Source organism: Arachis ipaensis, chromosome B1 (assembly GCF_059453495.1).
Source record: "Arachis ipaensis isolate K30076 ecotype BB chromosome B1, ASM5945349v1, whole genome shotgun sequence".
Taxonomy (NCBI): domain Eukaryota; kingdom Viridiplantae; phylum Streptophyta; class Magnoliopsida; order Fabales; family Fabaceae; genus Arachis; species Arachis ipaensis.
In genome coordinates, this window is record NC_142436.1 from 74560107 (window position 1) to 74573381 (window position 13275).

Below are 13275 nucleotides of genomic sequence, written 5' to 3' on the forward strand. Positions count from 1 at the left end.
GAGATAGGATAGGTGGCTGTCCTAGAAATCTTTTGAAATCTTGGAAGGCTTGTTCGCACTCTGTTGTCCATTCAAACCTCTTTCCTTTCCTTAGAGTAGCATAGAAGGGAAGAGATCTTATCGCTGATCCCACTAGGAATCTGGACAAGGCTGCCAATCTCCCGTTGAGTTGTTGTACCTCTTTGACACAAGTTGGGCTCTCCATGTTGAATATGGCCTGGCATTTATCTGGATTTGCTTCAATTCCTCTTTGTGTGAGTATAAAACCTAAGAACTTTCCAGCTTCTACTGCAAAGGTGCATTTTGCAGGATTGAGTCACATGCCATGCTTCCTTATAGTGTCGAACACTTGGACCAGGTCGGACAATAATGTCTCTTCATTTTGTGTCTTTATCAACATGTCGTCCACATAGACTTCCATGACTTTTCTGATATGATCCGAAAAGACTTTATTCATTAGCCTTTGATAAGTAGCTCCCGCATTTTGAGACCAAAAGGCATCACAATGTAGCAGTAGTTTGCTTTTGGTGTTAAGAACGAGGTTTTTTCTTGATCGGGTGGATGCATTGGGATTTGATCGTATCCAGAATATGCATCCATAAACGAGAGGTATTTATATCCGAAGGAGGCATCTACTAGGGCGTCGATACTTGGGAGTGGATAAGGGTCTTTTGGGCAGGCTTTGTTGAGATCAGTATAGTCAGTACACATTCGCCACTTCCCGTTTGATTTTTTCACCAAGACGACGTTGGCTAACCATACTGGGTACTTGACTTCTCTTATGAATCCTGCTTCCAGTAGGGCTTGTACCTGCTCTTCCACAGCTTGGGATCGTTCGGGTCTGAGCTTTCTACGCCTCTGTTGTACTGGCCGAGATCCAGGGGAGACTGCTAGCTTATGACACATTAACTCGGGGTCTATGCCTGGCATGTTTGCAGCCTTCCACGCAAAGAGATCGGCGTTTTCTCGTAAGAAATGTACGAGTGATTCTTTTATGTCTCCTTTTAGAATCGTGCCAATATTGGTTGTTTTGTCCGGGATGTCTCCGATCAGGACTTTCTCTACTTTACCTTCAGGTTGTGGACGGAGTTCTTATCGCCTCTGAACTCCACCAAGTTCGATTGTGTGGAATTCTTCTCCTCTGCCTCTGAGGTTTAGACTTTCGTTATAATAGCGGCGTGCTATCTTCTAATCTGCTTTTATCGTAGCTATCCCTTCTACAGTTGAGAATTTCATGCATAGATATGGAGTTGAAACTATTGCGCCGAGTTGATTTAATGTTGTCCGACCTATTAGGGCGTTGTAGGCTGAACTCACGTCGACCACGATGTAGTCTATTTTGAGTGTTTTGGATTGGTTCCCTTTTCCAAAGGTTGTGTGTAGCGGGACTAATAAACCATTATTTTATGGTTTATATTGTATTTAATTGTGTGGTTTTATCAAATCTTTACCCACTTATTTATTAAATAAGCATGCATTTATAATTCCTTCCTAAAAATACTTTATGGTTGAAAACTTGCTTCTTAGAGACTTTTAATTTTGTATTTTAATTCTCCTTTATTCCATTCGATGCCGTGATCTGTGTGTTAAGTGTTTCAGGTTTTATAGGGCATGAATGACTTGGAGATTAGAAAAGAAGCTTGCAAAAATGGAAGGAACACAAGAAATTAAGGAGATGACCAGCGAGAAGTGACGCGGGCGCATGGCTCATGCGACCGCGCGATATAGAGGAAATTGCAGTGACGCGGACGCATGGCTCACGCGACCGCGTGGATTGGAAACTGCACCAGTGACGCGAAGGCGTGGATGATGTACACGCGTGGTAAGGCAAAACGCTGGATGACGCGAACGCCTGGATGACGCGATCGCGTGACATGCGCGATCTACAGAATCTGCAGAATTCGCTGGGGGTGATTTTGGGCCCTGTTTTGACCTAGTTTTCGGCCCAGAAAAGCAAATTAGAGCCAGAGAAAATGCAGAGACAGAAGACAACATCCATTCCGCATAATTTTAGTTTTAGATATGATTTTACCTCTCCTCTAGGTTTTCTCCCTACACATTGATAGTTCTTAGGATTTGATTTTATTGCTTTTTGGATTGGAACATTGAGAAGAGTTATTGCCTCCGTCAAGACTTCGTCATTCTAGTTTGTTTCCTTACTTGTCACTTACTCTTTCATGTCCTTTATTTACTCAGAGTTACTCTTGGATTATTTCTAGAATTTATTTATAAAAGAATTATTTTTATTTTAATTGATCCTTTTGATTATTATTTATTATGTCTTTCAGTATTTCTCTTCCTTATTTTGTGAAATTTACATTCATAATGAGCGAGTAGTTCCATAACTTGATTGGGAGATGATTGAAAGGAAACCTTGAGTTGGGTTACTCAAGAGAAAAATTGTAATTGGGTTTATTGTTGGATCGCCCTCTAATCACTGACACTAGTCCTTCTCAAGGGAGAAGATTAGGACTTGTGATTAGAAATAGCTTTCCAACTTGCTTGACTTTCCTCTACCTGGTAAAGGGTAACTAAGCAGAACAACCTTCAATTATCAATTAATCTTGAGAGTACTCCAACAAGAATATGGCTTCCAACTAATCTACTCCCAGTCAAGGTTTTTATTAAAATTACATAATTTCTCTGATTTAATTTCCTGTTTATCAACTCAACCCATTTTTGAAAACGTCTGATTAATAAAATAGCACATCTTTCTGCAACTCGTTGGGAGATGACCTGGGATTCATACTCCCAGTATTTTAATTTTAATTTTAATTTTGTGACAACCCTTCTAAATTGATAAACAGATTTTCGGTTGGTTAAGAACTGTACTTGCAACGTATCTCTTATAATAATTTCTTAATTTGCCAATTTCCGCCACGTCAATTTTTGGCGCCGTTGCCGGGGAGTTGCAATAGAGTGCTAAGTTATTGTTTGGAATTTTTTTATTTGCATTTTATTTTATTTTTGCTACTATGAGCTACATGTTTCTTTCGTTAAATGACGCGTTCACTTCCTGATCCAAGCTTACCAGTATTTGATCCTGAGATTGATAGAACTATCTCACGAATAAGGCAAGCTCGGAGTCGGTTAGTCCTCTCTGAGGGCGAATCTAAAACGTCACTTGAGGAAGAAACAAGCTCCCTTTCTACTGATTCGGTTGATTTACGTGTAGGTGACATGGCAGCACCTAGGAGAATTACTATCCAGGAGGCTGGAGCCACTAATTTTACAATGCAACCATTTCAAGCGCATCACCCAGCAGTTGCTACAGACTTTGAAATAAAGACTGCATTGCTCAATTTGATGCCTAAGTTTCATGGCTTACCTGCTCAAGAGTCTATCAAGCACCTGAGAGATTTCCAAGCAGCCTGTTCTACTGTCAGGCGTGATGGTGCAGATGAAACTTCAATTTTGTTAAAAGCCTTCCCATTCTCTCTTGAGGAAAAGGCGAGAGAGTGGTACTACACTCAACCCGCAGCAACTGTTTCTGACTGGAATACGCTCAGAAGAGAAATTTTGGAAAAATTCTTCCCAGCTGAAGTTACTGACAAACTAAGGAAAGACATTTCCATGATTGTTCAGGACGAATCCGAGACTCTCTGTGAATACTGGGAGTGCTTCAACAATATTCTGGAAGCATGTCGCCACCATATGATTGACAAGATAGTGTTGCTCGGCTACGTCACACAGGGCATGAGGCCCCAAGATAAGACCACATTGGAAAGTGCTAGCAATGGGTCTATGAAAAAGTACAAGACCACTGATGAGGCATGGCAATTGATCAGCGACTTAGCTAAATCTACTCGGAATCACAAGCAGAAACAAGGCCGTTCAAAAGCTATTGCAGAAGTATCCTCTAGCAGAGAGACTGTTGCTCTAACTCAGAGTATCTGTGAAATGACCAACTTACTGAAGCAGATGCAATTGAATCAACAACAAGTTCAGCAAGCTCAACCTTCTCCACCACAGCAAAGCCAACAGTTAGTCCCACAGAGAGTTTGCAGAATCTGTGCTAATTATAGCTATTATACTGATGAATGTCCGCAGCTCTAGTAGGAAGACAACACCGTGGCAGCCACTCATAACTTCTATGACCGTCCCAACCAAGGGTACAATCAAGGTGGCAGTTACAGCCATGGATGGTAGGACAATTCTAACCAGAATTAGAGAGATAATTCTAACAAGAATTGGAGGGACAATAATAACAGAGGAGACAGAGACAATCAGGGAAATCAGAGGTGGAATAATAACAACAACAGGCAGTAGAACCAAAACCAGCCTTACAGAGCACCTCACCTGAGGCAATTCCAAGGATCACAGCACAACCAACAGTAAACCTCTCAGATCACTTGTCCTTCTTCATCTTCTAATGATGAGTTACTACAATCTATTGATCGTAGACAACAGGACATGGAAAATAACCTTACTTCTACTCTAAATGGTCTAAACTCTACCTTGCAAGCTCTTGTCTCACAGATTGGATCAATGAATAACTCCAATAACCAGCCTTTGAGCTCCAGTGGAATCCCCTCTCAACCATTACCCAATCCAAAGGGTGGCATTAATGCCATCACCCTAAGGTCCGGAACCACATTGCAAGAGAGGAATCAGGAGGAGCCAAGCCCACCAGAACACGCCTCAGCTGAAGAGGTAGTGGAAATAGAAGATGTTGAGGAGGAAGAGGACATACAGGAAATGGCTGAAGAAGAAGAAGCTCAATCACAGGAAGAATCACCAAAGGGCGCAGACATTGTAGAAAACGCCATTCCTATTCTCTTTCCACAACTTGCAAGGAAGCCCATGAAGCAGTTGGAACCTGATCCCAAAATGGTAGAAATATTCAAAAAGGTTGAGGTAACTGTTCCCCTTTTTTATGTTATTCAACAGGTACCTAAATACGCAAAGTTTCTAAAAGATTTATGTATACATAAAGACAAAATTAATGAATTAGAGACTATTCCTTTAGGTAGTTCTATATCTGCTTTAATGGGAGGTATACCTGAAAAGTGTAGTGATCCAGGTCCATGTATGGTTAATTGTACTATTGGTGGTGTAGTATTTTCTAACTGCATGTGTGATTTAGGAGCATGTGTGAGTATAATGCCTTTATCTATATATGATATTTTGAGGCTCCCTCCCTTAAAAAGGTCGGCAGCTCATTTTGTGTTAGCAGATAAAAGCATTATTACAGTGGCTGGAGTTGCTGAAGATGTATTAGTGGGCATTAAGGGGCTCACATTCGCCATTGATTTTTATATCCTAGAGATGTCCCAAAATGACTCAGAGAAGCCATCGTCAATCCTACTCGGAAGACCATTCCTGAAGACCTCGAAGTTCAAATTGGATGCTTTTTCAGGAACATACTCTTTTGAAATAGACGGCCGAGTAGTAAGCTTCAATCTGAATGGAGTTATGAAGCACCCACCAGAAGATCATTCTATCCTCCAGTGTGACATCATAGATGAAACCATAGCTGAAGTTCACCAGGAGGAGTTAGAAGAGAAGTACGTAGGACAAGGTCCGAGTGTGGGGACACTTTCTGAGGACAATGAAAGTACTTTACCATTGTTACCATCTCCAGATAATCCAGAGCCTGACCATGAGCAGAGGCTAGAATTAAAACCCCTTCCTCCACACCTCAAATATGCTTACCTTGAGGACAAGCAGAAGTTTCCAGTTATCATTGCATGGGAACTCACTTCTCAACGAGAAGAGGAGTTACTTAGTGTGCTGAGGAGGCACAAGAAGGCAATTGGGTGGAGTTTGGCAAACATAGTAGGCATCGACACTCAAGTTTGTGAGCACAGAATATTTTTAGAAGAGGGAGCTAGGCCTGTTCGTCAACCCCAGAGAAGACTGAATCCCACTATCTTGGAGGTTATCAAAAAGGAAGTGACCAGACTACTAGAGGCGGATATCATCTATCCTACCTCAGACAATGAATGGGTAAGCCCAGTACAAGTGGTGCCCAAGAAGTCTGGAGTCACTACAGTGAAGAATGAGCATGGAGAGGTCATAGCAACCAGAGTACAGAACGCCTGGAGGGTCTGCATTGATTACAGGCGCCTAAACCAGGCAACCCGTAAGGATCACTATCCTCTTCCATTCATTGATCAAATGCTGGATCACCTGTCAGGTAAATCGCATTATTGCTTTTTAGATGGTTACACAGGTTATTTCCAGATTCATATAGCTCCTGAAGATCAGGAAAAGACTACTTTTACCTGTCCTTTTGGGACTTATGCTTATAAGAGAATGTCCTTTGGCTTGTGCAATGCACCAGCTACTTTTCAAAGGTGCATGATGAGTCTTTTCTCTGATCTTATTGAGGACTGTATGGAGGTTTTTATGGATGATTTTAGCGTTTATGGTGATTCTTTTAGCCTTTGCTTGGATAGCTTATCTAGAGTATTAGATAGATGTGTCAGTACAAACCTTGTATTGAATTTTGAAAAATGTCACTTTATGGTTAAACAAGGGATTGTACTAGGACATGTTGTATCTAATACTGGCATTTCTGTAGATCCAACAAAGGTGGATGTTATTTCTAGTTTACCTTACCCCTCCTCTGTGAGAAAAGTCTGTTCGTTCCTTGGCCATGCAGGTTATTACCGGAGGTTCATTAAGGACTTTAGTAAGGTAGCGCTTCCCTTATCCAGATTACTGCAGAAAGATATTGAGTTCGAGTTCAGTGAGGATTGCAAACAAGCGTTTGATAAGCTGAAAACTGCCCTGACTCAAGCTCTAATTGTGAGAGGACCTGATTGGAGCCAGCCATTTGAGATCATGTGCGATCCTTCCAACCATGCAGTAGGAGCAGTGCTGGCTCAGTGTGAATGTAAGGACCCCTTTGTAATTGCTTATGCGTCTAAGACTTTAGACGCCACTCAGTCTAATTACACTACCACTGAGAAAGAGCTTCTTGCTATTGTTTTTGCTCTGGATAAATTCCAAGCCTATTTACTTGGTACTAAAGTAGTAGTGTATTCAGACACGCAGCTCTAAAGTATTTATTAGCTAAAAAGGAATCCAAACCAAGGCTTATACGTTGGATACTACTACTACAAGAATTTGATTTAGAAATAAAGGATAGGAGTGGAAACCAGAACTTAGTGGCAGACCACTTGAGTCGCCTTGAGCACATTAAGGATGACTCCACTCCTATAGCTGATAATTTCCCTTTTGATAACCTGTAAGCAGTATCTGAGGTAGTCCCTTGGTATGCACCTGTAGCTAATTATCTAGTTAGCCGCACTTTTCCTCCAAACTTTACTAAGCATCAAAGAGACAAGCTGAAAAGCGAGTCTAAATATTATATACAGGATGACCCATATTTATGGAGATGTGGTGCTGACCAGGTAATTAGAAAGTGTGTACTTCAATCAGAATTCCAGTCCATCTTAGAGGCCTGTCACTCATCTGAGAGTGGAGGACATTTTGGCCCTCAAAGAACAGCTAGCAAAATCTTAGACTGTGGATTCTGGTGGCTTACTCTTGTTAGAGACGCTGCTGAATTTTGTAAATTGTGTTTCCCATGCCAAAAATTTGGTAATATATCCAGGAAGGATGAAATGCCTCAACAAATTATGCTTTTCTGTGAAATTTTTGATGTTTGGGGCATTGACTTCATGGGTCCATTTCCAAATCCTAATGGTTATTTTTATATATTGTTAGCTGTAGATTATGTTTCCAAATGGGTGGAAGCAATTTCTACCCGCACTGATGATGCTAACACTATTGTTTCCTTTGTGAGAAACCACATTATTTGTCGCTTTGGATCACCACGAGCAATTGTGAGCGATCAAGGCACCCATTTTTGTAACAGGAGACTAACAGGATTACTGAAGAAGCATGGGATAATTCATAAAGTAGCAACAGCCTACCATCCTCAGACTAATGGGCAAGCCGAGGTGTCTAACAGAGAGATAAAGCGCATATTGCAGAAGATAGTCAAACCTTATAGAAGAGACTGGAACACCAGGCTACAAGATGCACTTTGGGCATACAGAACAGCATACAAGACACCCATTGGGATGAGTCCCTTCTGCTTAGTTTATGGAAAAGCCTGTCATCTCTCAGTTGAAGTAGAGCACAAAGCCTTTTGGGCAGTAAAGGAGTGCAACATGGGATTTGAGAAAGCCGGAGCTGAAAGGAAGTTGCAACTGCAAGAATTGGAAAGCCTTCGCCTGGAAGCTTATGAGAACTCAAGGCTGTACAAGCAAAAGATGAAGGCTGTACATGATCAGCGCATCAAGAGGAAAGAGTTCCAACCTGGAGACTTAGTCCTCCTTTACAAATCTAGACTGAGGCTCATGCCAGGTAAGTTGAGATCAAGATGGGAAGGTCCGTATAGAGTAGATAAGGCTGAGCCGTACGGAGTTTTTCACCTAAGTCACCCTTCAAGCTCTGAACTCATCAAAGTGAATGGACATCATCTGAAGCTATATCATGGTGAGAAGGTGGCGAAAAACAAGGAGTTAGATATCTTCCTCTTGGAGGATCCACTCACAGCAGAAGACTGAGCTAGTGGAGCGTCCAACTTACGGACGTTAAAGCAAAGTGCTAGGTGGGAGACAACCCACCATGGTATGATCGTTCCTTTTCTTTATTCTTAGTTTTCTTATTCAATAACCCTTCTCTTTATTAGTACATTTAGTTTGCATCTACATTTGCATATTTTTATTTAAAAAAAAAAAGAAGAGAGAGGGAGAGCCGCGACGCGACAGCGTCGCAGGTGGCTCAGAGAGAATAATAACTCGAACAGAGAGTCATGCAGTAGCGTGGTTGGAGGCGTGCCTTTGGCACAAATCACCCCACGCGACCGCATCGCTGACTCGTCCGCGTCACATGGGAAACATGCCTCCCACGCGTCCGCGTCACTCACGCGGCCGCGTGACTTGGAAATCGACGTAAGAAAGGATGCACGACCAAAAGTTGTGCTAGAGTGGTGCTGGACTGGTGCTAAACACACAAGCCTTACCACGCGGACGCATGACTCACGCATCCGCGTCATGTCCCTATAATGGTCACTCACGCGATCGCGTCGACTACGCGACCGCGTCACCCTAGATTTTGGCAATACTAAGTTTTGAACAGAGAGTTGTGCGAGCGCGAGGCTGCCCTCACGCCAGTGGCACAAAACACGTCACGCGTCCGCGTGACCGACGCGACCGCGTCGACTAATTTCAGCGCAAATCGCGCGAACGCGTCCCCCACACGTCCGCGTCGCTTGCACCGCACAGCTTATCCTAATTTGCCAAATATCTTATCTTTCTCTTCCCCAAATCCTACTTTTTCTTTTCCCTCCTCATTATTTTCTTCCCCTTTCTTCCACCTTCCTTCCTTCTCACTTTCTACTTTCTCTCTCTCACCACTATTAACAAGGTTTTTCTTTTCTTCCCCCTCCTTACTTTTCTATTCTTCTTAATTTATGTTTTCTTTTTCTTTTCTTTTTCTTTTTATTTTCCTCATTCATGTTTTCTTTTTTCTTTCTTTTTCTTTTAATTGGTGTTAGATATTTAGTAGGGTCATTATTATTCCTTTTGTTTGCTTGTGGATTGTTAATAACTTGTTTAGCAATTATATGTTATTTTCAAAAAGAGTTGCTTGCATGTTCAATTTGATACTTTCAATAGCTTCTTTACCATGCATGCTATGTGTTTGTGAAAACGTCCGTATGGCATTGTGCACTATTTTTGAATTTCTTTTAATCTACTACTCTAAATGCCTGCTTTTCACAAAACCCTTTTTTATATCTTATTAATTTAATATAATTGTTATTACAAACAGGTTGTTAGTTTGAATTCTGTGGTAATCTAACTTGGACATTGAATGCTTGATCTATGCTACTCATGCCTTTGCCTGCATGCCAATAAACACCTTGCATTTAATTGTCTCCATATGCAGTCTTTATATTTCCATTGTTGATTTTCCACATGTTGTCAGGACCATGTGTTAACATCATTCAATTTTTAATGTGCATTGATCACCACCTTTCCCGTTCTCTTTCTTGCTCTACCCCTTGACATTTTAACATACTTTCTCTTTTCTCCCTTTCAGGATGGCCACCAAAAAAGGCAAGGAGAAAGCTGCTCCCAAATCAACAGCAAGGAGAGGAACAAAACGAGCATTAGTGGCAGAGCCTTCTTCGACTGCAGTAAAGCCCTCAACAAAGAGAATTAAGAGGATTATAAAAGTTGATGATAAAGAGAAAGCCTTCTGATGAGCGGATAATTTAAACGCTTTTTAGCATTATTTTTACATAGTTTTCAGTATGATTTAGTATATTTTTATTAGTTTTTAAATAAAAATCATATTTCTAGACTTTACTATGAGTTTGTGTATTTTTCTGTGATTTCAGGTATTTTCTGGCTGAAATTGAGGGACCTGAGCAAAAATCAGATTTAGAGGTTGAAGAAGGACTGCAGACGCTGTTGGATTATGACCTCCCTGCACTCAAAGTAGATTTTCTAGAGCTACAGAATTCCAAATGGCGCGCTCTCAATTGCGTCGGAAAGTAGACATCCAGGGCTTTCTAGCAATATATAATAGTCCATACTTTGCTCGAGTTTAGAAGATGTAAGCTGGCGTTGAACGCCAGTTCCATGCTGCATTCTGGAGTCAAACGCCAGAAACAGGTTGTAAAGTGGAGTTAAACGCCAGAAACAGGTTACAAACTGGCGTTCAATTCTAAGAAAGACCTCTACACGTATAAAGCTCAATGCTCAGCCCAAGCACACACCAAGTGGGCCCCAGAAGTGGATTTCTGCATCATTTACTCATTTCTGTAAACTCTAGTAACTAGTTTAGTATAAATAGGACTTTTTACTATCATTGTAAGGGATATTTGATTAGTTTTTATGCTATCTTAGACTTTCATGGGGGCTAGCCATTCGGCCATGCCTGGACCATTATCACTTGTGTATTTTCAAACGGTAGAGTTTCTACACACCATAGATTAAGGTGTGGAGCTCTGCTGTTCCTCATGAATTAATACAAAGTACTACTGTTTTACTATTCAATTCAAGCTTATTCCTATTCTAATATATCCATTCGCACCCAAGAACATGATGAATGTGATGATTATGTGACGATCATCATCATTCTCACTTATGAACGCGTGCCTGACAAACACTTCCATTCTACATGCAAACAAGCTAGAATGAATATCTCTTAAATATCTAATACAGAGGACCGAGTCCGAGATATTAGAATTTTCATGGTATAAGTTAGAACCCATGGATGGCCATTCTTGAGATCCGGAAAGTCTAAACCTTGTCTGTGGTATTCCGAGTAGGATCTGAGAAGGGATGGCTGTGACGAGCTTCAAACTCGCGAGTGCTGGGCGTAGTGACAGACGCAAAAGGATAGTAAATCCTATTCCAGTATGATCAAGAACCGACAGATGATTAGCCATGCAGTGACAGCGCATTGGACCATTTTCACAGAGAGGATGGGATGTAGCCATTGACAACGGTCATGCCCTACATAAAGCTTGCCATGGAAAGGAGTAGGAATGGTTGGATGAAGACAGCAGGAAAGTAGAGGTTCAGAGGAACGAAAGCATCTTTATACGCTTATCTGAAACTCTCACCAATGAATTACATAAGTATCTCTATCCTATTTTAATTATCTTTTAGTACACTATAATCTCTTAATACATTTGAATCCACCTGACTGAGATTTACAAGGTGACCATAGCTTGCTTCAAGCCGACAATCTCCGTGGGATCGACCCTTACTCACGTAAGGTTTATTACTTGGACGACCCAGTGCACTTGCTGGTCAGTTGTGCGAAGTTATGACAAAGAATGAAGATTATGAATGTGCGTATAAAGTTTTCAGCGCCGTTACCAAGGAATGGAACCGTCACGATTTCTGCGCACCAAGTTTTTGGCGCCGTTGCCGGGGATTGTTCGAGTTTGGACAACTGACGGTTCATCTTGTTGCTCAGATTATGTAATTTTATTTTAATTTTAATCTTTTTATTTCTTATTTTCGAAAAATACAAAAAAATTTTCTTCTTTTTTCGTTTTTCCCAATTAAATTTCGAAAAAAAATCAAAAAAGTTTAATAAAATAATAAAACCAAAAATATTTTGTGTTTCTTGTTTGAGTCTAGAGTCAAGTTTTAAGTTTGGTGTCAATTGCATCTTTTTAATTTTCTAAATTATTTTCGAAAATTTCATGCATTGCATTCTTCATGATCTTCAAGTTGTTCTTGGCCAGTCTTCTTGTTTGATCTTCATATTTTCTTGTTTTGTGTCTTTTCTTGTTTTTCATCTGCATTTTCAATTTGTTAATGTCTAAAGAATAAAAATTTTTAAGTTTGGTGTCTTGCATGTTTTCTTTTCTTGAAAATTTTTCAAAAATAAGTTCTTGGTGTTCATCTTGACATTCAAAGTGTTCTTGGTATTCATCTTAACATTCATAGTGTTCTTGCATGCATCACATGTTTTGATCCAAAATTTTCATGCATTGAGTCTTTGGGTTGTTTTTCTCTTTCTTCATTGAAAATTCAAAAATAAAAAAAAATCTTTCTCTTATTTCACTCATAATTTTCGAAAATTTGATTTGATTTAGTCAAAAATTTTTAAAATTTAGTTATTTCTTATGAGTCAAATCAAATTTTCAATTTAAAAATCTTATCTTTTTCAAATCTTTTTCAAAAATCAAATCTTTTTCATTTTTCTTTCATAATTTTCGAAAATTCCAAAATGATTTTCAAAAATCTTTTTCTTATTTTGTTTCATAATTTCAAATCTTTACTAACAATTAATGTGATTGATTCAAAAATGTTAAGTTTGTTACTTGCCTAGTAAGAAAAGTTCAATCTTTAAATTTTAAAATCATATCTTTTTAGTTTCTTGTTAGTCAAGTAATCAACTTTAATTTTCAAAATTAAATCTTTTTAATTTCCTTTTCAAATCCTTTTCAAAATGATTTTCAATCATATCTCTCAATCATATCTTTTTCAAAATCAATTTCAAAATCTTTTCTAACTTCTTATCTTTTTCAAAAACAATTTTCAAATCTTTTTCAATCAATCTTATCTTTTTGTTTCAATTATATCTTTTTCAAAACTACCTAACTAATTCTCTCTCTCTAATTTTCGAAAATCACCTTCCTCTTTTTCAAAATTCCTTTTTAATTAACTAATTATTTTAATTTTTAATTTTAATTTTATTTCTTTTCTAATTTTCGAATTTTGTTTTAATTTCAAATTAAGAACAAAAATATTTTTATTTTAATTTATTTAATTTTCGAAAATACTT

The 13275-nt window shown here is 39.4% G+C and overlaps 1 protein-coding gene across 1 annotated transcript; it reads left to right on the top strand.

Annotated features, from left to right (window-relative positions):
• Nucleotides 1-4698: 4698 nt before the first annotated feature.
• On the top strand, nucleotides 4699-9961 carry LOC148577051 (uncharacterized). Its single transcript, XM_088502834.1, has 2 exons — nucleotides 4699-6620; nucleotides 9949-9961. Exons 1-2 carry the CDS (start codon nucleotides 4699-4701, stop codon nucleotides 9959-9961), a joined length of 1935 nt encoding a protein of 644 aa, XP_088358960.1.
• Nucleotides 9962-13275: the final 3314 nt, after the last annotated feature.

Coding starts and splice junctions, on each gene's coding strand:
- LOC148577051 (XM_088502834.1), top strand. CDS start 4,699: ATGGCTGAAGAAGAAGAAGCTCAATCACAGGAAGAATCACCAAAGGGC.